General features: G+C 46.2%; 2 protein-coding genes across 15 annotated transcripts in view; one reads left to right on the top strand and one right to left on the bottom strand.

Moving 5' to 3' along the window:
• Positions 1-93: 93 nt before the first annotated feature.
• On the bottom strand, positions 94-24,516 carry UBN1 (ubinuclein 1). Of its 14 annotated transcripts, none has more exons than XM_019620658.2 (17): positions 23,971-24,514; positions 22,329-22,412; positions 21,255-21,350; positions 20,810-20,944; positions 20,018-20,121; positions 18,277-18,715; positions 15,562-15,632; positions 13,802-13,931; positions 13,464-13,582; positions 12,854-12,982; positions 11,753-11,896; positions 8,800-8,850; positions 7,608-7,650; positions 6,053-7,282; positions 4,480-4,732; positions 4,075-4,164; positions 94-1,801 (listed from the first exon to the last, which is right to left on the bottom strand). In XM_019620658.2, the coding sequence occupies exons 1-17, from the start codon at positions 24,220-24,222 to the stop codon at positions 1,749-1,751; spliced, it is 3,423 nt and encodes a 1,140-aa protein (XP_019476203.1). In that variant the 5' UTR covers positions 24,223-24,514; the 3' UTR covers positions 94-1,748. The 14 variants fall into 14 exon arrangements, with proteins under 14 accessions (XP_019476203.1, XP_019476207.1, XP_003210835.1 ...); XM_019620662.2 differs by having other exon boundaries at positions 4,618-4,732; XM_003210787.4 differs by having other exon boundaries at positions 23,986-24,512.
• Positions 24,221-24,568, top strand: part of LOC104913470 (periplakin-like) — a 3,694-nt gene continuing 3,346 nt past the window's right edge. Inside the window, exon 1 of the mRNA XM_019620595.1 lies at positions 24,221-24,412. Within this exon, the coding sequence (XP_019476140.1) occupies positions 24,221-24,412 (192 nt within the window). The remainder of the gene's footprint in view (positions 24,413-24,568) is intronic.

Genomic DNA, 24,568 nt, shown 5'->3' with positions numbered 1-24,568 from the left:
TGTGCTTCGTTTTAGTCACACAAGTTCTTGTCTTTGGCTCTTTTGCTACAACCTAGATATTTTCTGTAAACAGATTTTTAATTCTGAGCTGCATTTTTTTTTTAATATATATATATATAAACAATGCAGTGATCTTGGAAAATTACATACCAGCTCAAATTGAGAACAGTCTGTCTCGGAGCTTACAAAAAAATAGGGAAAACAAAAGCAGATATTTGCTGGTATACTCAGCGCCAGCATCCTACCTGAAAGCTCTAGGAGGAAGGCTGCAGACTTTCCCTTGAACTACCAGTTAAATCTATGCAGATCAGTGCCACCATGGCACGATTCAAATGTGGGCTACAGGAGCCTGAGAAAAGAGACTGGGGAGAGCAGAAAAATAAAACCCACAAAGCTCAGTTGGAACCACAGCCTGCTTTTAGCTATACACAGTTCAAAAGGGTGTGCTCAGGGGAGAACTGTTTAGAGCTAAGAGTTAAAAAATCGTCTTAAAAAATAAAAATGACACACCCCAACTCCAGATGGTCCCCATTCCTGCAGCTTGGACAAGCGCATGATTCTAGTGCAGAAATCATCAAGGAGAGCAATACTCTTCTCTGGAATTCATTTGAATATAAGTGACCTTGGTTAATCTAGATCGTTCCCTCTGCCCACTGAAGAGATCGTTACTGACAACCCTAGGAAAGAATGGCTTTAGGGGAGGGTCTGGAACCCGCTTGCACAAACTCTGATAAGGACTGGTGCTCTTGCTGGATTTGGTACTGTGTTCGCAGTCACCAAGACACCATTTAAGTCCAGACAGTGCAGCTTTTTTGATGTGCAACCATAAAAAGCTCTATTAAATAAACAGAATACATCTTAAATACAGAATGATTAAAAAAGGGTTGAGGAGCACATTTAATAGGGCTGAAATGTGTGTCACTAGTCCATTCTTGCTCCACCATAAAAGGCACTGGAATTATGTCTTCCTATACACGTGACATGCTGAGAAGTGTCCCATTCAATCCAATGCATTCAACAGTAATGAGGATAAAACTGAGCAGGAAAAAAGCATCCCTTTGGAGGAAAAAAAAAAATTCCAAAAACCAAAAGATGTAGAATTCTCAACGTCCATGAGTGCATCTAGAAGTGTCTCTCTAAAGAGTCTTCTTTCTCCTCCAGAGGGGAACATCAGATGGTTCGTTAGATTCACTGCACAGGAAATGTTAAGTCCTCCTATTAAGTGTAGCACAGCTTAATAGTACAATTGAAAAAAAAATAAAATAAAAAAATCAGTGAAATGTCTTCAGAAAGCACTGGCAGTGCTAGAATTGTCCAAGTAAATCCAAAGCAAAAGAAAGAAGCACCTTTCATACCCTCCACAGGGAGACCAAGGAGGTAACTGGGCTTGGAGGTACTTGGCAGACGTAGACGCAGGTGAGTGGGAATCCACAGCCCCAGACTTCCTGCAGGAAAGCCAGGCCACCTGAGTCTTCCTGTGAGTTCCAGCTCATGCCAGTGCCAGGGAATGCGTGAAGGGCAGCAGCAATAGAAGAGTGCTACAAACACTTCTCTCATCGGGACGTGGCTCAAGGCGGCCCTTGGTGTGGGGCTTTACTCTGAAAACCTCTGAGCAAACGCACCAGCAAACCCCTCGTTGAAGTTCAGTCTCTCCAGTTGTCATGAGTAGAAGACACCGTCGATATCCGTGAACTAACAGCTCCTCTGGGTTTATCCCATGTGTGCTCTAGCTCCCCTCCTGGCAGACGTCACAACTTCCGCTGCTGTGTGTTGGACCCTTTGCCGTGAAGCTGAGAAGCATCTGAAAGAAAACAAAAGCAAGTGGGAAAGGGTTTCAGCATCAGCTCCACGGAGCTGTGTGCAGCAGCTGAGCTGCAGTCACAGGAAGCACTGAGGGTCTCCTGTGGCCTCTCAACAAAAGCACCACAGCACGGATTCAGATGGCTGGTTGACTAGCTAGTTTGGCAATCTGTCCTCTAAAAGCCAGGCTGTGGTGTCTCCCCACCTAGGAAACTAGAAACTCATGGTGCTTGCTGCCTAGCATCTACAGTTGATTTGAATATAACTCAGCAGACCTTTGCTGTTGTAATGAAGTCCTTATGTGCCCACTGATAGCAACAGGAGTCATAGGAATCTAACCACTGGAGTAAGAAAAAGGAGGAGTGGACGTGAAGGAAGAAGAGTAAATGCGGTGAATAGGGAAAGAGTAAGGTAGTTTAACATATCAGAATTCTCCAGGAACAATTAAAACTACCGCCAGATCACAGTGAACAAATGGATGTACTGAGACGTGCAGTCAAGCAGCAGTGGCACCAAGCAGGGCAGCAACAGCTCCTTCTCCAGGACGAGGACAGTTCATTCCATGCAAGATTGCAGTCCCAGCACACAGTACTCCTAAAGCAAGCAGTTGGAACAACCACGGCCACAGTACCAGCACGCAGAAACACCCATCAGCAAAAGCAGCAGCAACGACACGCAAGCACACATTGGATGCTCCTTGCTCAAATGCTTTTTTGATGAATGCTGCTATGAGCACCTTCCCATAAGGCATCAACAACTCCTTGCATTTGTAGCAACCTCCCAAACACCAGCTCGCAGCCTTCAGGCAGAGCAATGCAGCTGTGGCTATCTGTTTGTACAGCCAGCTACAGTTCATTCCTCCAAAGAAACAGGAGATATTTGAAGACCACGGTGGCCAACGAAAAAGCTGTTTTGTTCTTCAACAAAGCACCACAAATCAATAATACTGTCAGAGAAGACTGCACTACGCTCAGTCTTCAATGTTTGTGTGAAAACATCAAGTGAGGGCCCTAAATTCCTTCAAATGAGGAAGAGAACTCCTCCTCAGTGACACAGAATACACTTCACACGTTCAAACCAAAAAAATCAATCTCCTCTCCAGCAAGTGGAAGTTTAGGAACAGGAAGGAAAGGTTCTGTCACACAGCAACTGCTGCAAGGGGCTTCTTCTGTTCTGCCACCTGGAGGGACCCAACAACTCACCCCACACAAACTCCACTAAAAGCAGCAAAGGAGAGGAATTCTTCCAATTTTCACCAGTGCTGAGCGGTCTCTTCTTTCTCCAGCAAGCACTGTCCTCAGCAGCCAAGGGCATTTCACATGGACTGCTCCAGGAGACCACATCACCTCCAGCAGCGTGCCCACGCATCTACTAATGGCTTCAGTGCCACACTGTGAAGCCAGCACAGTCACTCCCAGATCAGACTCACACTGCCCAATAAGAATCTAAGACAGTCATGCTGAAGCACACTGAAGACCCAAGAGATTCTTGATCAGTAAAGCAGAAATAGCTGCAGCAATTACCAATGGCATACGTGGCACAATTACCAAAGCAGACATGCCCAATCTGGTGTTCCTTCATTTCCATTTCCCGCATGCTGAATGGATTCCTCTCTCCTTTCCTTCCTCTGCAGTTCCTACAAACACTTGCAACCCACCACGCCACAGCAGGCAGAGCTCCAATTATCAGCAGAGATGTTCTTTGGACATCTCTTGTTTTATGCATCAGTTCTGCAGGCATCAAACAGGGAGGAGCAGGCTTAACTGCAAAATCATCACATCGTCAGCACCAAGGAAAACAGCCTGCATCCCTCACTGTAAAGGACATGTGGGCAATTAGCTCGGTGCACAGATGCAAGACATTCTGGTCTGACACACTTTATATAGGTCACCAGTGACAAAACTCCACACAGGCAGCATATTCAATTTTGGGCAGTCCTGGCAGACTCTGCATAAAGAGGCACAGCTTTCATCCTAACAGAATAAGCCTTTACCACGACGCAAGCAGCAACGTTAAGTGCCTCCAGGTGCTCACTACGTACTGAAATGAGCACTCCTCATTTCAGAAGCACACGTTTGCTCTGGCTAACAAAACAGCAAAGGACACAGAGGGCTACGCCTAGCTTTGAGCCTTGGGGAGGCCGGAGGTTTCAGCAACGACCACACCGGTCAGACAGCAAGGACAGGAATTCTGCTTTCACCCCTAAAAGTCATCCTGCTGAGATACAGGGTGACTCACGACGCAGAAGACGAACAAGACTGTCTGACAAGTTACCTGGCAGACTTTGCGGTAAATGAGTGGACAGGGCAGAATGTGGGAGTGGCGCAGCATGGTGGGGGCTGGAGTGCAAGCCAGCCAGAAGACCTAGAGAGAAAAACAAAGAAAGGAGAGAGGAAAAAAAAGAACAAATACACATTGAAGTCAGAAATGATAGAGGAGCTGCAGCCGTTTAAGCCTATAGCTTAGTTTCCAGCTGTTGGGACTTCTGGGCTAGCTACAGGGATCTGCCCGAGGTTCTCCAAATGCAACTGCTAGAGGTATAAATGCATGAACTACGGCACAAAGCAGCAGTGAGAGAGATGAGTTTGTCTGCAATGGGTTAACACAACAAGAATGCCAATGCTCTGCTATTTAACAGCACAGGCACAAAGACGCATGCATGAGCAGGAGTGCACTCACTGTGGCCAAGGCCATGGTGGAAAGTTCCTGGAGCAGGTCCTGTAACTATTGCATCCTTTGAAACTCCTGCTTTCGGGGAGGAGTCTGAAGTGAAGGAGATGACATGAAGAGGGAAGGTATGAATAGGAGAGATAATACCTAAAGGGGTGGAGCTCAGGGCAGCTGGCAACTTTGGATTGCTGGACTTGTAGGATGGAGACAGTACACTTAAGGAGGAAGAACTGGTTAGCAGCACAGCTCCACTAGTTCCTTTCTGAAAAGCAACAGAAAAAGTCAGTCAGGAGTGGGAAAGCAAGGCATGTCAACATTTATACCTGAAGAACTCCAAACCAAAAAGTACTCTAGAATTCCTCCTTGCAAGAAGCACCCTCCCAACTGCCAGCTCTTGAGGCCACCTAGAGGTGCCCAGGACACTAAAACCCAGCTGCTAGATGCTGCGGTCTTCTAACGTAACCATACTGGATCTGAGCCTGTTATTCTACTCTGGAACTATGCCTCCAACAGGCAGAGGAAAAGCTGAACTATTGCCTACGAGTTTGAGGAAGGAAGCTTCTTATTATCTTTCAACAGCATGTAATTGCTGTCAAATCAGGGCACCAAGGCCTGGTATACCTCTTTACCCAAGAATGCTATTGGAAATCACTCCCACAGAACTCTGCTCCACTGGGAAATGCTCTTCAGCTCTTGATCTTGGTAACAGACAGGCTGCACAAGCTGAACACTATGTGGTTTTCTGGCCCATTTAAACAGACTCATTTTTATTGCCCTGCTCTTTCTGTGTGCTACAAAAGAGTGCCAATTTGAGCAGCTGAGAAACAATACAGCTGCATTAGAAACGTCAACGGATGGAAATCATTAAATACAATGTGTGAATAATACAGATTTGTATAGGTATCCCAGGAGTTCTGCACAGGGCATTATATCTCACTGATCTGTCAGACCTTGCGTTTCACAGCTTGCCAAGAAGTTCCAAGTATCACTTCACTACCTATGGGAGTGGCTGGGGAGCAACAGAATGTGGACAAAAATAGATGGGCTGGCATTTTGAGTTTAAAGCCCGGTATCACAGATTGTTTACTCTGTAGAGCAGTAGTGAAACAAAGTGCCAGTAATACTAAAATTACTTATAATGTAATAAGGTCAAGATGCAAGACCTAACTTCAAACAAATTAACAGTTATAATCTTAGTTTATGCAATTGTTTTAGCTTTCATGGCTATCTGCCTTACCATGCTTCCTCCTGCCTTAAGTGGCAGCATTACTGTCTCCATAACTCACAATGTCAGCTCAAGAACACTGCACAGCCTACCCAAAAATTGCTGTCTGGAAGGTACCAGAGTATTTTGATCGTGACTTTGAGCTGAAAATGAAAGCTTGAACTCTGGAGTGCAAGCCCATGGCAAAGGCCAGGTCCTCCTAACCTAAGCAGCCAGAGTCCAGACAGTCATTCAAGAATTTCAGGAACTTCTTTCAAAGTCACCACTTTACATCACGTCTCAACAAGTCAGGAGACTGCCTGTCACGATGCCACGTGCTCTCCTAGCATCAGGCTAGGTCAGCATGCTCCTGCTTACCGGCACAGAGGTAGAAGATGGGGCGCTGCTGGCAACAGCTGGCTTTAGGGAGGAGGTCAGCAATTTGGCCACCCCTTGAGTGCCCCCACTAGAATCTCCATTTGAACCTCCAGGAGGTGCCACCAGAGTCAGCTTCTGTGAGACAGGAGTCTTCTTCACTGCAGAGCCCAGGGCCGGCCGGCTGGATGCCTGGCTGGAGGAAGGGGTCTGCATGCTGGGCAGCAAGTTCCCAGAGGAGCAGCCCTGGTTTGCAGACGCTCCTGATGAGGAGCTGCTGGAAGAAGTCCCGTGCTTGGAGAGTGATCCAGAAACAAAGGGTGACTTGTAGGATTGTCCTGAAGTGCTAGAGCCACTTGAGTGCTTTCCTGTATAGTTTAGAGATGATGAAGATGAGCCTGGGCTTTTGTGAGAACTGCTGGAGTTTTGGGTGCTGCCTGAGGTGGCAGAGGAATGGAAGCTCTGAGCTTTGGTTGATGACTTGACCTGCTGGAGGAGGGAGCGCTGGGGCAATGGGGAGGAGGATTTGGGGTTCTGCAGTTTGACAAACGGAGCCGGAGAGGTGAAAGTCTTCTGTGGCTGGTTGCTCGAGTGGAAAACCTTCACCTGAGTACCTGGCACTGAGGTGGAGGTCTGAGGCCCATGGCTTGGTCGGACCAGGCTGTGGTGCTTCTGTTTAGCCTGATGCATATCAGGAAGGATTTTGCTGGGGGAGGCTTGGCAAGAGAGCTCTTTATAATTAGAGTTCTCTGTCTTTTTGTCTTGGGATGATTGGCCCAATGCAAGGGCCTGTTCAGCCAGGAAATTTAGAGGAGACTGGAGGGAACCAGCAGAGGATGTTGCAGGGGCAGGGTGGGCCTTTGGAAATGTTCTCTTCTCTTCTGAGGATGCAAGAGTTGGAATCTTCTCAGGTGGAGCTTTTGGAGCTCCAGGAAGAGGAAAGTCGGGGCTCCCTCCCGCTCTGCTGTTCAACACAGCCAGTTCCTTAGAGACTGCTTCGAGGGAGGAAGTAGGATTATGAATTAAATCTTCGTCCAAGGAATTGTCCATGAAGGCAGCAGGAGTAGCAGTGCTGTTGGCCGCTTGTGCTGTCCCAAGGGACAGGAGTTCTCTGGTCTGGGCACTGATGTTAAGACCTCCTGCCTGGGGCTCTGATGACAGAGCTACGGTGTTGCTTGAATGTACTGATGGAACTGAAACAGCCACCTTTTTATCAGGTTTAGAGGAGAGTTCCTGGAACAAAACGACAACAGAAAGCAAAGTCAAAACAGAGGCAGAATCTAACGCTGAGAAAGGAAGGATAGGATCCTGATTTTGAGATGGAAGGTATGATACCTGTCCAATGACAGGTACCCTCCTTCCAGAACTGGTACTCCTGCTGCCATCAAATCTAGCTGCTGCTCTATTTTTTCCTCAAGCACAGCGCAGACTGCTGCTGTTTAAGAATACAACTTCCTTACATCTACGCATAGATATAAACCTCAAGTACAGGACCTAAGATGGCAGCCTCTCAGCTGCTGCGATGTATCAAATGTGTGTGCCAAAAAACAGAACTCACCTTCCCCTTCACCTTAGTAGGAGCAACAACCTTCTTCTTCGCCCTGTTTTTAGGGAGACAAAGAAAACATGGGTTCACTGAGTGCCTGTAGGGAAGCATCCAACCAGGTGCCCTGTTAATGATGATCCACTGAGGCTTTTGCAAAGAACAGAGGCAGCATCTCAGGTTGCTAGGATTCAAAATCGTACGACATTTGTTGCTGCCCTAGGAAGTCCCAGCTCCCACACAAGGGAATGATTTAGGGAGCAGAGCAGAGATTCTGAAATGGTAGCAGAGCAGTGAAAGCACTCAACAGACATATCCTGCACCAGCTGCAGGGCTAGGAGCTGCAGGAGCCCACTGCTGACCTAATTATAACCATACCCAGAGAGAAACGGATACACAGACTATTTTGGAGAAAAACTACACACTTCTTTTAGATTCCCAGAAGAAGTCAAGGATGCAAAAGCATCTGCCAAATTCATGGAAAATAGATCACTTGGTCTGGACAGATGCAGTCTCCGGTACAAGACATCCCTGAGCTGCCGGAATGGTACGGCTGAGGAAAGGATGACTCTACAATCTATTTCATACCCTTTCTCCACTTCCCCTCATTCATCCGATGCCAAGAACAGGACCATCTGTCTAACAGATATCAGCCTAAATCTGTATCGTAGTCTGTTATATGCTGCCAGCAAGATTCATGAGACCCTTAGGCATTAAGGCACCTGCCCAGCTGGATTCTAATAGATCCCTTGGTTTGTCACCCACAAGTCTGTTTCTCCCATTCTCACTGCCTTGAGCTCACTGTACCTCTGCTTTAACCTGGCAACAAGGAAGAGGGAATCCAGAATCCAGTAAGGTTTAACTGAATAGGTGGCAATAATCACAGTGCTGGCATCACAGTCCATTTTACTTAATTATCTCCCAGGGCCTAGCACAGAAGCTTGACTCCAGCCTGTCGAACAAGGCCAGGAGACAACCTGGCATCAAAGATCATTCTGTGAGCCTGCTGTAAGGCCCAGGCAGCTCAGGAAGGCTGTTGCTGGGAGATGTCACACACCACTTCTCTCCCTAGACCTTCCGAAACTAAGCAGCGCCAAACTGTCTGATGGGAGGCAAACAAGCTCAGGTGTTCCTGCACGATCCACCCAGGCCCCAGGGAACGCAGTTCACCAGTTATCACTCTAAAGGAATGCTGCACGATACTCACAGGACTGATGTGAGGTGTCCGTGTACACGCCTGCTCTCCTTAAACAGTGTCCTAAGAAGGGAAGAGAGCAATGAGAAGTGATATCCAGCAAGACCCAGTAGAGCAGCTGGGATCACTGGAGACAGAGCTGCACAGTACAGCAGGGGACTTAGTGAAGTTAAAACCACGGGAAGCAAATAAATATTCATCCATTTTCAAGGAAAATCCTCTTCAACTCCCTCACTCCATTCCCTCCCTGGGGAGCTACGCTTGTAGGCGCTGGAAGGGCCATTAAGGCAGCATGGTTGGACAGTAGCTAAGAAATGAGCTCTGCCAGCCTAAAGAGCTGACAGTCAATTGGAGAGACAGCACAGTTGTTCAGGCTGAGTGTTGCTGCTGCCAGAGATCATCAAGAGCTGGCAGATCATCCAGGAATTCTTCGGCATGTTTAAGGGGGAGAGGTTTCCTTTCCCTGTTTTATATACAGCAGTATGGATGAGAAGCCTTCATTCACTGCATTGCTGCTGCCTTTGAATCCCAAAAAACAGAAGTGCCTTTGCAAATCAGCACAACCATTTCTTCAATTGTCTAGACACAACCAATAAACAGAACTTCATCCAAAAGCCATTACTGCTGAGCCTAAGTAAACCAGAATCTTATGCAAGCACTGTTTCACCTACAACAGCTGCCACTCTGCTGGTTTCTCAGATATCAAGGTGAGAAGCTTATAAACATACCACCAACACTGGCATACAGAACATGTTTTCCTTCTGCTGTTAACATACTCGGTTTTTAAGGCACAGACTTTTGTCATCCATTTTCTTTTAAAAAGCCACATATTTTAACCTCACAGTCTTACGTTAATTGCCTTCTAGTACTGACCAAGAAAACAAAATCATGGCAGAGCCTCTCTGACCTCAAACACAAAGCTGACACTCTGTTCACCTTGAGGCTCCTTTTAAAGATGAACTTCTGTGCTCACACTGACAGCGAATCAAGCTGATTTGTCCACAAAAGTGTTTACAGCTCTCCTAGTGTTGCCAAAACCTCCCCTCCACTTCTGCCTGGCTGGCAAGCTAGCCTCTGTCCTTAAAACAAAAAGTCCCAAAAGAAAAAACGTTGTCCCTTAGTCACTGAGAAGCAGTAAGGGAAACCATTTTTCTTCAGTCATTTCTGCAGTCAGCTTCATTGGAAGATTCTCCTACAGCAAGTCTTGGAGGAACACCCGTATGCTTAAGAACAGTTTTACCTACAAATTCAGGGAAAAGATTTTCATTTTCATTTATTCAAAGAGGTTTTAAAGTAGGTGAGCTAAGACCACCCCCAAACTGGTAACGTCTTTATTAAGGAGGAGTCTGCACCCACTTTTCCTAATGCCATCATTTAGCTCCCACACTGAGCAGCAAACTACAAACATGCACAGTACTGTACTTCATGTACACATGCCATTGCAGTAAACTGCCATGGTAGTTTTCCAGATGGATTTGTAATTTGCTACTCACATTTACTGCTCTTAAGAGCTGGTACCCATTAAATCAAAAAAATAAGTTCAGCAGAGAAAAGATTACAGTGCTATCCAGCTCTACAAGTGCAAAGAGACAGACGTTCCAGCAGTAGGACTGCACATTTGTCATTGTTTTAAATCTAGTGAGCAAAACAAGGCAGGCCAGAAACTGATGACATTCTCAATAGAATGACACTCTGCAACTTGTGTGCTCTCTGCAATCATCAGCTCAGTGGCAAGGATGATAGATGGCGTGTAAGAGCAGGAAACAGCAATCAAGACGTGAATGTGATTTTCTTTACCCCTTCCCAATTCCTACTTATTTTGCTGCCTCTGATGTGCCTGTGCAAGTCCCAGAGTTGCTAAAGCCTTCCACCTTGCTTTCTCTTGGGAATACTCTATGGACTAGGAAAGATTTCCCCAGGTGTCTGAGAAGGTCTTTGGTGATACAGATTCAGGAAACTACAGGCCTCAGCTCAGTGCCAGTTCTGATTTATAACCTGTCACACCCAGCAGCATCCATCAGAGGCCAATGCCAGCCAAGACCACTCAACTTTGTCACTAACAACCTGGATGACAGACAGACTGGACTCTGAGTAAGTCTGAGGGTGACATGAAAATGGAGTGGGAAGTGTCAGAGGGCAGGGGTGCCACTCACAGGGACCTTGACAGAAGAAAAGGGACAATAAAACCTTGAGAAGTTCAACAAAGACAAACACAAGTCCTGCAGCTGGCATGGAATAACCCCATGCAGACACACAGGCTCAGGGCCAGCTGGCAATGAAGCAGACCAGCAAAAAAGAACCTGGGGGTCCTTGAGGACAAGCTGAACTCACTGCTTAAAGGGCATACTGCTGGAAGATAACTAAATTCTGGTAGTAAGTGCATAGCTAACAGTATGAGTGCTTATTCTCCTCTGTTTAGGACTTGTGAAGTCACATCTGTACACATCTGTGTCCAGTTTCAGGGCTCACACAATACAAGAGAGATGCTGACAAACTGGAGACAGTCCAGAGCCACTGAGGATAGGGACACATGACATAGGAGAGGCTGGAGGATCTGAGCCTGCTCAGCCTGGAAAACCTTAAGACTAAAGAGGGGTTTAACAGCAGTCTTCCACTAGCCAAAGAGTTCTGGGTACAGGGAGCCACAAAGAAGATAGAGGTACCTTTCTCAAAGGCACACAATAAAAAAAACGAAGAGGAGATAGTCATTTCAGTGCAGCAAAGGCAATTCTGATTGAAAATAAAGAGAAAAGACTTGTGAAAAGTGACTATGTATCAGAAGAGTGACCCAGAGATGCTGTCACAATCTCCATCTGCAGACACTTTCAAAACTCAGAAGGACACAGCCCTGAACAATCTGACCTAACTTTGAAACTAGCTGTTCTTTGAACAGGGGTGGGACTAACGACCTTCAGAAGTCCCTTATGATACGGAATCCCTGGAGTACAACATTATTCTTGCTCACCTGGCCTGCATCCAGCCTTTTGGCCATAGGGGCTTCACCTCTCCATCTAGGAAGGTCTTCACATAATCCTCCAGAGACTGAGCCTTATTCTTGTCATACTCATAACCATCCAACTTAATCTTCACCAAGTGGCAAAGCAGCTCCCTGAAGAACAGGAAGATTTCAAATACAGTTACTTGGATTCATTTTCCCCAGATGGAGGTCATTCCACTTATCCAGGGCTGGATGAATATGCCAAGACATTCCTGGCTGTGCATAAGTACTCTGGATCAGACTGTAGCCAGCCAAGCGCAGGATTCGAGTCCAGGCATTCCAAACACCTTTCTAACAAAAAAGTCAACCCTGCACTGCCTCTGTAAGAAAGAGGCAAGGAAAGGCACGTTTCTCTGTATGCAAATGCATGCACACAAGTGAGCCAGAGGAGAAAGGCCTTATATACTCCGTCCCACTGTAATATCCTGAAACAGCAGAGGTGGTAAACCAGTGCCAGAATTACAGGCGTCACAAACAACTGCAGACCTGAACTCCTTTGCAGGAGTTTGTGCCGAGAGCAATGGGAAGGCAGGAAGTGAAGCCCTCTTTGTTCTAAATGTATCAGCCATCTATGGAGCAGCATCCCGATTTATTAGAATAAGATGAAAAAGACAGCATGACTGATTCTCGTTTTACCCTGTGTCATTCTCCCTTTCACCCAGCACTCTGTCAGACCCTTGGGCACAAGGGCAGCAACTCCCAAGAGTTTAAAACTGTTTTCACAACCAGAAATCTAATCTTGTTAAGAGTCTAGCTGGTGGGATTTCAGCATTCCGCCACGTTCCTTCTTTTCCTAAAGATCTGTCCCCTCTCTTTTGACCTCCACATGGAGGCTTCTTAGCACTTCTCTCAGAGCTGGCTTGTACCTGAAATCGGGTTAGTTTTGCAATGTATTTAAAGTTGAGATTCACTAACTGCAGCAGCGGCTTCTGCAAGCTTCCAATCTGACTATTACTGCAAGTAATTAGTCCTGCTCCGAAACCAAGATACAAATATTAAAGTGTCTTATTCTATGCAGTTGGAAGTGAAGCAAGTCACAGGTTCACTTAATATCTAAATTATGCGAACCTTATTTCATCATTCCATTGAAATTTCTTTCGTGGTCCCGTGACGCGTTTCCCTCCCTTTTCATCATCCTCATCATCATCAGAGCAAACTCGATCTCGCTGCTCTTTGTCCTTTTCCTCTTCCAGCATTCTAAAATAGAGATGAAGACAGTGCGGAAGTCATCGTCCTGGCTAATCCAAAACCAGGGTAAATCTCCCAACAACACTGTTCAGAAGGCTCACAAATCAGTGATAAAAAACTCTCAAAACCTGCTGCTTATGGTGGAAGCTGAGCTAAGCACTCAGTGTTAATGAATTTCCCAATACTACATAATAGAGACTGCAGAGATCCAGCCTGTCTGCTTTCAGACTGACACGTTTCTAAAAACATGTCTGGGCAGAAGTGAAACACTTCAGCCAAATTCTGGTCCTATCAATGCTGCTGTAGGTGGCATCAGTACAGATAGTACAAAGAACACACGCTGCTTAATTAGGGCGATTAATGGCTGTCAGCAATTCCTGAACACAGGAAAGAAAAAAAAAGGTGATAAACTTTGTGAGAGCAGTTTATAGGTTACAGGGAACTTGCTGAGAAGAGCTACAGATGCATAACAGGCAAACTATGAGCTTACTTGACAAATTTGGCCTGAGTATGGGCTTGGCATTCCTCCTGGTACTTCGCCATCTGCTCTGGCATGGCTCTACCAATGGCTTCCTTCAGCTTCTGCAGAGGCTCCTTTAGTCGTCCACCCTAGAGCACATCACAGAACAGACTGAGGCTCCAAACTGTGCTCCAGACAAGATACCCAAATTCAGCAGGATGAGATTTTGCCAATTCTGAACCCACGCCACCAGATGGGGCGACCAAAGCAAGCTTGAGTGGAGGACAACAGCACATCATGCAGACAGCAGCTGTGCTCTGGAAGGTAACATGCATGGGAGACAAGGCTGCGCTACCAACATCACTCACCTGCTCATAGAGATAAAGCTTACGGGCACGCTTGACTAGGGTGTCCTTACTGCAAGGTAAGAATGCAGCCAGGTGGGTGTACACCCCTGACCGAATCTGGCTGTTCAGCTCCCGGGTCTGCAGCTCTATGCTGGAAAACAAGACAAACAAACACTGAGCAGAGATCCAGCACGGGTTCCTTAAGCAACAGAAAGGCTACTTTGATGCAACCTGGGGAGCTGAAGGCAGAAGGAAGAAGTACAAGGCCAATTCATAGAATCATCACAGAATCATCTCTTCCAACCCAAGCCATTCTATGTTACAGACTTGCCTCTCCTCCCTCCCACCCTACAGCTCAGGCTGCCCAGGGACCAATCCATGGCCTCAGGTACCTCGAGGGACAGGGCACCTCCAGCTCTGGGCAGCAGTGCCAGGACCTCACACCTCTGAGTAAAGAATTTCCTTCTAATACCAATTTAAATCTCCGCTCTTTAGTTTAAAATGATTACTCTTTGCCCTATGACTATCTGCCTGTGTGAACAGGAAGGAGACTGACTTTTTATTAGCTCCCTTTAAGTACTTAAAGTAAGTAACTGCACTGCTGCAATGTGGTCTCTCAGGAGCCTTCACCAGACAGAATGAGCCCGGCTCCCCTCAACCTTTCCTTCATGGCAGAAGTGCTCCAGCTCTCTGAGCATCTTTGTGGCCATCCTCCAAACCCATTCCAACAGTTTTTCTCCTCCTTGCTCTGGGGGCCCTGGGTTTGGATGTAGTAATCCAGAAGGAAGTACAGCACACTCCTTAGCCTTTCTCTTCTGACTAATGTACCTGTACCTCTTACAGTTATTTTTCACATCCTTTGCCAAGTTCAGTTCCACCTGTGCCTTGGCTTTCTTTATCTTTATCCCTCAGGCTTGAACTTACTCCCAGTGACCAGGCTAGAGAGGTCAAACTGACCTACGCAGGTATGTATAACCTCAGGGATTAGCTTTTAAATACACTTCTAAGCACCATAGCTGATTCTACTGCCAAGCCATATAAATTAATTTTAACCTTTTTCAGAGACAATTTAAATGATTAGTTTTTTTAAAACCTATTAGAAGTGCCAGTGCAGTCAGCACTGGGATGCTAAAAGGTAGCAATCACCAGTTGAAAGGTGAGGTAAACAGACTCCCAAACTTCCTGTCAGCAGCTTCCTCCAAGTGCCTTGATAAACAGAGGCATTAATTTCCTTAAGGCTGAAGTATTACACTGAGATGTTCACAAAGCTGTATCCATTCATCAGCCTTCTCCAGACACTTGAAGAAGAATAAAGCTATTGTCAACAGCTCCTTGAAACTGCACTGGCATTCTACAATTGGTGGACTCAAAGATACAGAGCAGTAATGGAGTTCCTTCCATCTTTACAGAATACCAGTTGAACACAGCAGCGTTATTCCAGTTAAAAAATATTCCATATAGCACATAAATAGCAAAGTACGTGCCTGACATCTCCAGCAGGAAGAGATTTACTGTTCTTGTGTCAAGCTGAAAAAATTAAGCACATGAATACGAAGCAATGGCTTGAAAACAGGAGGCTTAGATACAACTCCTCCAGTTTTCTCCTACCTCATGTACACATATTACAACAGAAAGCTGTTTCTAGCTGACGTTCATGATATCCTAGGTGTGTTCTGTGTGGAAGGCCCACAGTTCCTGCTAAACCTGCTCCTGAATTTACCAAAAAGCAATGCTCTCCTTTCCCTGTATTAGCCCCAATCCTCAACCCACACAGCACTTACTCCAGTATGATATTGTTGATATCCTGAGTGAAGAATTTCTGCTTGCCTTCTCCCTCTGCAGCTCTAGCAGCCTAGAAAATAGAAGTCAACATCATTTCACATACCATTATAGATGGGCACAAGGAATCAAAAGCTTAGTTTTAAAACCACTTTAAAAATACTGCAAAACAAAGCAGAGTTATTTCACCGAGTTCTCCACCAACTACCTGCTTGTAAGTGGACTAAAAGCTGCCAAAAGTAAGAGACACCTCTTAGGCATCCTCACTTTGAGCCCAGCTCTATTACCTGGGCTGGTATGGCCATGCCATGTCCACACACCTTCCCATTCTGGATTCTGGGTGTGCTGCTGTTGTATACAGTGGAGCTGTAACAGCACAGTCACGATTCCTCTGCTTAATATGGGAAAGGAGATGGCTTAGAGGTAACTGGCTTCCTTGGCATTATTCTCATGGGAAGAAGGGACAAATGAAGGACATGGTCTTAACTTCCCAGAAGAAGTGTTAGATTGAGCAATAGGAACATAGAGTTTGTCCCTGGAACAGGAAAGATCAGCCAAGTCATGTTTAATGAGAGGCAGGGATACTTATCAGCGTGTTTTCCAGGCCAATCTGGACACTGACTCAAGAAACAAACAGAAAGAATCGTAGCCACAGGGGATCTGTTATTTCCTGTCAACACCATGGAAATTAGAATAGCTCAGGAAGCTTCCTGAACGGGATATGACAGCAGCTTGCAAAGCACTGCCCAAAGAAATCACACCCATGAAAAATATGTCCAACAGAAAAATAATTCCAAGAGATGAGCGACGTAGCAGAAAAGTGCCACAGAGAGTTCACAATCTGCTGAGTGCAGCAGAACTGATGTAAACAGAAGTGGGATTTGCCACAATGCACCATGTCAGGTTAGTGATTCCTTGCAAGGGAAAGGGGACACCAAAGGAGAAGTAAAGGATTTTGACATCTCCTGATTTAACATACTGAGATACAGGCTGGTAAGCAGTAAGATTATGCCCACAAGGTGTGTACGTTCCTGAAGCAATCTCCATCAGCAGCAGGTCACCAGCAGAAGGCTGGTGATGTCAAAGGAGAAGGGGCAGTGCTGATGGGAACCCTCCACATGAGAAGCCTTTTACGAAGAAGAGGGTTACAATCAAATCAGTTGAAGCAAGAGATGAAATGCCTGGAGAGCCCATCTAACCCATAAGCCACTCCCACCTGCTAGGACAGAAGGAACCTGGTTCTCATGGCAGAGAGAGGCAGCCCTCCATTCCAACCCACAGAAGAGCTCATGCCTCAAAGCCATATCTGACCCATAGGCTTCAATTCATTAAATCTTGCATTTCGTGTTTAACTTCTTATCTTAATGTACAGAGTCCATCAACATGAGACACTGCAGCAGGAAAATCTGGGGGTAACCCATTACTACACTATCTTGCAGCAGCATAATGATTAACTTAGTACTGCAGGAGATTCTGCAATATTGTTCTTTAGGTTAAACATAATTCAGAAGCAGGTGCTTCAGTGTTTTCTGTTAAGAGCATGAATAGCAAATAGCAACAGTCACGAAGAAGCCCACTCTTTTCATCAGCTGCTACTTTCTTCAGTTCCTATTTCTGTTTGCTCACCACCACGTGCACTCTTAACATTTCTCAGTAGAACACAGTGATCTTTAACAGAAGCTAATCTTCAGTAACAGGAGTTATTAAGCAAGAGATGCTTAAGTAATGGGCACTCTAAATCTCCAGAAGAAAGTGGTCTGAGTACTGCTTATGACTTAAAATCAATATTTAAAGACAAGCCTAATAGCAGGAACCAAACATCTCAGCATCTGCTGACAGGCTGATGGTGACAGCCCACACACACATCAGAGGAGCCTACAGGCTGAAATCATACTTCTCTGACATGCCAGCAGAGGGATCCCTGGCCAGCACCCAACTCTTCCCCTATAGAAGAGCAGACCCTAAGGTGAATCACAGTGTTCTGGAGGAGATGGACAAGTCACACTGAAGTCCAGCTGCAAGAGGAGCTACAGGTAGAAAGATTTGACATCACCCTTCTATAAATTAATATATTCCACTTCCTAAGCAGCACTGAAATATTAAAGATAGTGAACAAAAATCAAATTGCCAGCAATGTGACTCCAGCCTGCGAGCTGCCGAATCGTGTATTTGCCTCAGTGAAGGCGTCCATTTGCATAAGACAGAGGGAACAGCTCTAACAAATCTTCAAGCCCCATCTACAGGGCTCTTCTCATGCTACAGAACAGCAGTAGTGATGCTTTGCAGCTGCACCCATCTATTTTACATACACAACTCCATGTGCCTCTTCATAAACAATGTCCTGATCATCACAGCACATTAAAACTATTACAGTGGAATTTGTCCTTTGGCCTCATTAGTTCACATTTTAAGACCACTTATGTTAAATTGGCTTCAGAAATTACCTATTGCATCAGGTGCATACCTCGCCAAGAGAGGCAAAAAACCCATACTGACAGCCAAAATGTGAAATTCAGCAGATAACAAGGCTGAGGACCAGTGCTTTGCCACTGTCTGACACACAGGTGTTCAAGGAAGTGCCTTGGCACAGAAGCAAACCAAGTGCCAGAAAGCCGTGCTCCTGCTTGGCACTGTGAAATTTCCCCACCTGGGTGAAGAACCCAGCAGAGCTGCCCCCAGCAAGCACACAGCCCTGCTGCCTGCAACGACCCACCCACCTGAGCCAGTTCTTTGATGCGCTTCTCCAAAGGGGCCGGCAGCCCCTCCGGGAGGGACGGCAGCTGCTTGAAGTCTTGTTCTAAGCCTGCCCCAGAAGGATTGCTCCCATCCTCCACATCGTGTAGGGGACTCCCTTCTGGGGATTCACCGAAGAGTCTCTCCAAGTCTAGGTCAGTTAATGTGTCCATAGCCGTAGCTGCCTGCAGCAGGTCGCTATCACTGGCATGACCAAAGAGTGATAACAACGGGTCAGGCATCGTCTCTGCCTCCCTTGGGGCTTGAGGCTCTGCTGGTGAAGGAGTCACCGCTTTCTGCTCTTCATCTTTTTTCTTCTGAGCTTCCTTCTCTTTCTGAAACTTCCTCAGCATCTCCTTGACACTGAGAGCTCCAGAGTATTTCTTCTTCTTCTTCTCTTTACTCGCATTTAATGCCGTAAAGCTGCAAACAAAGAAGGGAAGAAGAGAGGGAATTGAGAGAGAAATAAAATAAGAGCAAGGGAAAGAGACAATGGTACCTTCCCCTAAGTTCACTTCAACCACACGCACCGGTGCTTTGTTAAATCTTATCTCCTAATGCAATTACAGCATAACTAAGCTATTTCCTACCAGGACCATACCTAAGAGTTAAGGTAAGATAGAAGAGCTGAAAACTCACATGCACTGTGTGACACGGAGCACATTCATTCATTCCATGTTACCATTCTTTTTCTCTCATTTAGTTATCAGCTGCTCACTGATCCAATTTCACCACACTTAAATTTCAGTTCCTTTCCCATCATTTGCTAGGCTTTCTGAGGCACTTGTCCCACATCTCCTTTGTCAGACTGACTATTGCCCATGGAACAGTACTTAGAAAACAGAAAGACAACGTGCATTGCTCTAGCCAGGATGAATAGGAAATGCACAAGCAGCTAGTGCAGAGGAACCAAAGCAGGAGTGTGACAGCCACGTGAAGCTTTTTGTCTCTGTCTGAACCAGGGCAAATTCCCCTGCCTTGTTCACTACTACAGATTCATACACTGACCGCACCATTTCAGAAAGCAAATCCATGCAGGGAAAAGGAAATCCAACAGAACAGTTACAGGAAGAAGGGAAAAATTAGGATGAAGACGTAGCAAAAGAGTCAGACAGCAAATACAGAAATTGAAACTAAGAGATCAGGTCAACCAGAGTGCAAGTATAGGCAAGTTTAACAGCACCCCTTCAGACTAGAATAGCCAAAAGAGAGAAACTACAGAAAAGCTAATCACCCATCCAAGAAATGCTTTGGGCAGGAATACAAACTGTTGGCCAGCAATAATGGCAACACAATTTTCCTTTCCACCCTTACCACTTATGGCCTTCTAACCTCTTTCTCTTTGCTGGCTCTCACCTCTCTCTCACCCCACACTCATACCACTCTGAGTTCATGTCCTTCCTTCTTGCCCTTCCTTTCCCAACTCTGTCCCAATATCCATTTTCCCCAATACTGTCCATATCTGTTCTGACCATTAGTGCCTAAACTGAGCTCCAAGACACAACAGCATTTCCAGGTAGCTGTGCCCCTCTTTGCCCTGGTACTCTTGTTGTGAAGCTATGCTTCCCAACCAGAAGCTTCCCTTTCCCCATTCCCCACTGGCAGTTTACCCACTGGTGCCTATGCAGCACGCTTCCAAGCCACCCCCCAGCATAACATGTACTAATGCAGCATAACAAATGCCACAGAGGCATTGGGCAGTAAGCATCCCTTATTCCTCCTTACCCAGCTTTTGGGAACTTGGACTTTTTGGATTTTTTCTCCTTGTCATAAGAATCATCTTTCTTTCTCTTCTTCATTTTTTCACTTCCATCTTTCAGCTTCCGCTTCTGGAAAGGAGTAAAACTGAGTCAGAATCAAAAGTGTTACCTGTACGTGGAATTGGAGCTGCAGCCACAGAGCCACTTTGGACCCTCTGCTAGCAGTGTGAGAACAGCTCCTTCCCCACCAGACATATTAACACAAACAACACAGGGGTATCACCACAGTTCTGGCATGAACCATCTTGAACATTTTACAGTGCACCCAGTTTTTACACTAGAAAAGATTCTGTCAACAAAGGGGAAGGAGTGCCAACTGCCCCTACCATCTCCTCTTTTAGCCATGTCACTTTAGTACTGCGAAAATGCAGCCATCTCAAGAAGATATTGCCACAGAACAAAATCAATGGCATAGTGGAGCCTCTAACATCTCAGATGAGAAAGAGAAGAGCCCTCTAATGTGACGAGTGTCATCCCCACAGCAACAAGCAACTCTTTAGAGTGACAGTGGGTTACCAACGTTTCTACCAGGCAACTCCCCCAGTAGTCTAACAAACACCAAACAATCCTCATTTTAGCATCAAATATGAGGGCAGAATGGGATTATGAAGCGCTCAGTTATGAGACAGTACATCTCCCTCCCTGTTCTGTCCATATCAATTCACAAGTCTCTATTTCCAATTTCAACACTCTTTTCATGCGGCAAACCCACCGAGCTCTAACAGAGGGAATACTCCTAGAAAGCTGGCTTGCTGACCTTGGGAGATTTCTTCTTTTTCTCTTTAACATATTCATCTTCAGAATCAGATGCCTGCCGAAACTGAAGCGTTCCTGTGTTGATGTAAAACCCTCCATATTTTGTAGTAAGAGAAGCCGGAACGAGCTCATCGTACTAGAAATAAAAGAGAACAATCTATTAGCATTGTAAATTTATATTCAAAGAATCATCACAGAATTTATTTTATTCTGCACCTGAGCTGCTTGGAGAACGGAGTGGGACTCGTGCTCCCCCAGGGAACAGGCAGGGCAGTGGACACTTGTGCTAACTGGCGCTCTCCTGTCAGGCAGCTGCTGCAGGAGCTCTCTTTACCCAGCCCTGGCACGCTCCCTGCTGGCACTACATTCATGTTCTCCCCAGATGCCAGCTCAGCCCCCCCCAGGCAGCTGAATTTAACCACCCTCACACCTGCCCAAGTACTCACTGCTTCAGAATTATCAATGAAGGAGTCAGATTCGTCGTATCCATACCCCATATCAATCAAGTCCTGAAAACGGTCCTTTCTACGTCTCTTGCCACCCTAAACAATAAAAGATCGATGGTATGCTCATCTTTCTTTTCTAATAACCACAGGGATAGCCCTGACATAGGACCCTAACATCCTCTCCAGTATAGAAAAGAGCTTTCTGCCTCCTAAGAGCAGCAGGAGGACGGACTCATCACTGACCCACGTCATATGCTAATCTAAGGGTACAATAAATCCAGTTTTATGCTTTGTCATACAGAATCAAGGACAGCGTATTCAAATGCAATAAAATGTTGTCCCAACAGACATGTGCCACTAGGCTTGATTTTGAACTGGGTCTGCATCTCTTAAACACTTCTGCCAGTGCAGAATGGTTGTTCTTCCAGAACTGTCACAGAGCCAGTACAAACCCCACACCACAGGCACCAACCATGCACACAATGCATTAAGATGACCAATAGGTCCAACTCACATCACAAGACAATAAAGCAACTCGCATAACCAAAGGTACTGGCTGTAAAATACAACATTGCTTTATTGTCATCTACAGAAGCAAAGTGAGAGGAAGAACAACAAGGAAATGGGCAAGGCGGATCAGCTTCCCTTCCACTGAACTTAGCAGTGCTGACAGCAAACTCAGAGCACCGTTCTTAGAGACACGAGAGGCTACACCATGTCATGACTGCAAGGCTTAGAAAATACTTTTTTTTGGCTTAAAAATAGGATCCATTTCATAAATTAATGATGGAAATCTGCCACGAGTGAAAATATTACTCACTATAATCAGGCTGTCATTGGTTTTATGAACGTAGCAGAACTGTTTTAGTAAATCACAGCCTTGAAACAGAAAAAAAAATACAGACAACAGTATCCTTGGACCAAGGTAACGGACTTGATAGGGACGTGAAGCCAACATGAAGATAGGGACACATGAGCTAACAACTGCTAACTTCTGTTAAAACAATTTTGGTTGAGAGCTGAGCAGCATTACCCATTCTAAGGGATAACACGATATAAAGAAGAAAAACATACATATTTTTCTTCAAACTTCCTAGCAAGAGCCTCCGCTTTATGTCTCTCCTTTTCATCATCGAAGGGATCAGCAGGTTCTTTCCTCTGCAGAAAAAAGACAGACAAAAACCATCAGAACCAATCCTGTCACCCTGCCACCGAAGCCCCATTACATGTGCATTAAACCTATCATGACTGGAACATCCAGGCAGAAGCTCAGCCAAATCAACCTTTAATGCAGTATTCTCAGAGTGCTATTATTCTTAGAATAAGTCACCTAGAAACAACCATGCAGAAGGGTTGGAAACCAGAACTCTACTGGGTAAGAAAAATAAAATTTCTTTGAGACAGTGATAAACCAAGGAAATGTAATGAATGGTTTCCTCTCTCAACTCTCTCCAGAAAAGTAACAAGAGGGTGGTGAGATGGTACCCTACCACAGATCTCCAGATTCTATCTGGAGTAAATCCCTCTTCTTCTGTATTATTGCTGTTCAACAATCAGATCCAGGGGCATCTCCCTTGAGTTCATGTGAACGAGCTTCAGCAGGCAGACATAAGAGGAACTTGTCCTTACATTGATCCGTACTGGATGACAAGCATTTATTGTTTTGCTGCAGTCTCTGGGTTTTGTGTGCACCCTCAGGTAGTTCTGTACCTGTTTCTGCTTCTCCTGATTCCCCAGAAAACAGCATGAACCCTCAACTGAGTGCCAAATAGAACTGAAAATCAGCAGCAAAAGCAAACAGAATCCAATCAACTTTCTCAGGCATCACCAACACTGATGTCAGAAGCAGCAGGAATGGTGCTGAAAGACTTGGGAGACCAGAACTCCTTCACACCACAGTGTGAAAAAGTGTTCCTTTCAATAACTACTTTTTGACAGAAAGATGTCTATAACACAAAGCTTAAATGCTAACCTTAAATACTAACTTAAATGCTAACTTCAGCATACCCCTGTATCCCAAGAAGTGGCCTTCAAGAAGAAAGCAGAGTTATCAGGGAACACCTGAAAGCATCAGGGCCATTAAACAGGGATCTATGCTGAGTGCTACAGTGGAAAGAGTCATAGAATCATTGAATGGCCTGGGTTGCAAAGGAGCACAGTGCTCATCCAGTCCCAACCCCTTGCTGTGTGCAGGTCCCCAACCAGCAGCCCAGGCTGCCCAGAGCCACATCCAGCCTGGCCTTGAATGCCTGCAGGGATGGGGCATCCACAGCCTCCTTGGGCAACCTGTTCCAGTGCCTCACCACCCTCCGGGTGAAAAACTTCCTAATATCTAACCTAAACCTCCCCTATGTCAGTTGAGTCATATAAAATAAAGCAAAGTCCCCCCAAAAGATGCAGTACTCTGTTACAGAGGATCACTCTTTTTGATACTTTCTCTAACTGGGCACTATTAAATAGCAAGCAGCACAACACAATGTGCCAAACATGCTGACACATCACCCTTTTGATGTGCAACAGCAACAAAGATGAAGGAGCAACAGAGAGCGGCCCAAGAACAGGAACACATAGCTCCCAGCTCTGAGCCTGCACGGTGTCTGACCTCTGACCCATCACCTCCCCTCTCAGCACCTTGCAGGTAACACTCTCCCACCTCTCCCTTCAGCATTAAGAGAACAACACTGCAAAACTTTTGGAAACCTTCAGATATACCGACCACGAGGATGCTCACTTTGTCTCCTGAAGACCCTTTTCTTTTCGCTTGGCTGTTCTTCAGAAGATCTGGGTAGTAGAACTCCGGACAGCGCTTGTGATCCGGCTCGAAGAGAGTGAGCGACAGCCGCACGGTCTCCCCAGGCTGCTCCGCCTCCGGGGGCTGCTCGGCATCGTCCTTGCGAGGCTTCTTCAGGAAGCTGCTGCTCAACGGGCCGTGGAGGGTGGTGAACAGAACCCGGTGGGGCTCCGTCATGGCGACGGCCACAGCTCACCAGCGCTCATGGCACAGCTCCCACGGCATCGGCGCGGCTCTGCCCCAGCTGCACACGCACATGAGGTTCCCGGCGGCCAGCCGAAAGGCACGGGAGGATGCTGGAAACGGAACGGCTCCTCCCGATCTTGAAGTTTTCGCAGCGAACGACACGAGCTCGCGTTACCGGCACGCACTGCAAACGCTTGAGAAAGAAGGGGAAAACAAAACGGAGAAGTGAACCCTCCTGAACGCGGCAGCCCCTCCGGGACACCGCTTAGCCGCGACACCCCCGGCACGGCGGCAGCCGAGCACCGCGGCTCCTCAGCCCGGAGCCGGGCGGCCCCAC

Source organism: Meleagris gallopavo, chromosome 16 (genome assembly GCF_000146605.3).
Source record: "Meleagris gallopavo isolate NT-WF06-2002-E0010 breed Aviagen turkey brand Nicholas breeding stock chromosome 16, Turkey_5.1, whole genome shotgun sequence".
Lineage (NCBI taxonomy): Eukaryota > Metazoa > Chordata > Aves > Galliformes > Phasianidae > Meleagris > Meleagris gallopavo.
The sequence above is the reverse complement of the archived record's forward strand: the minus strand, read 5'-3'. Positions and strand labels throughout refer to the sequence as shown.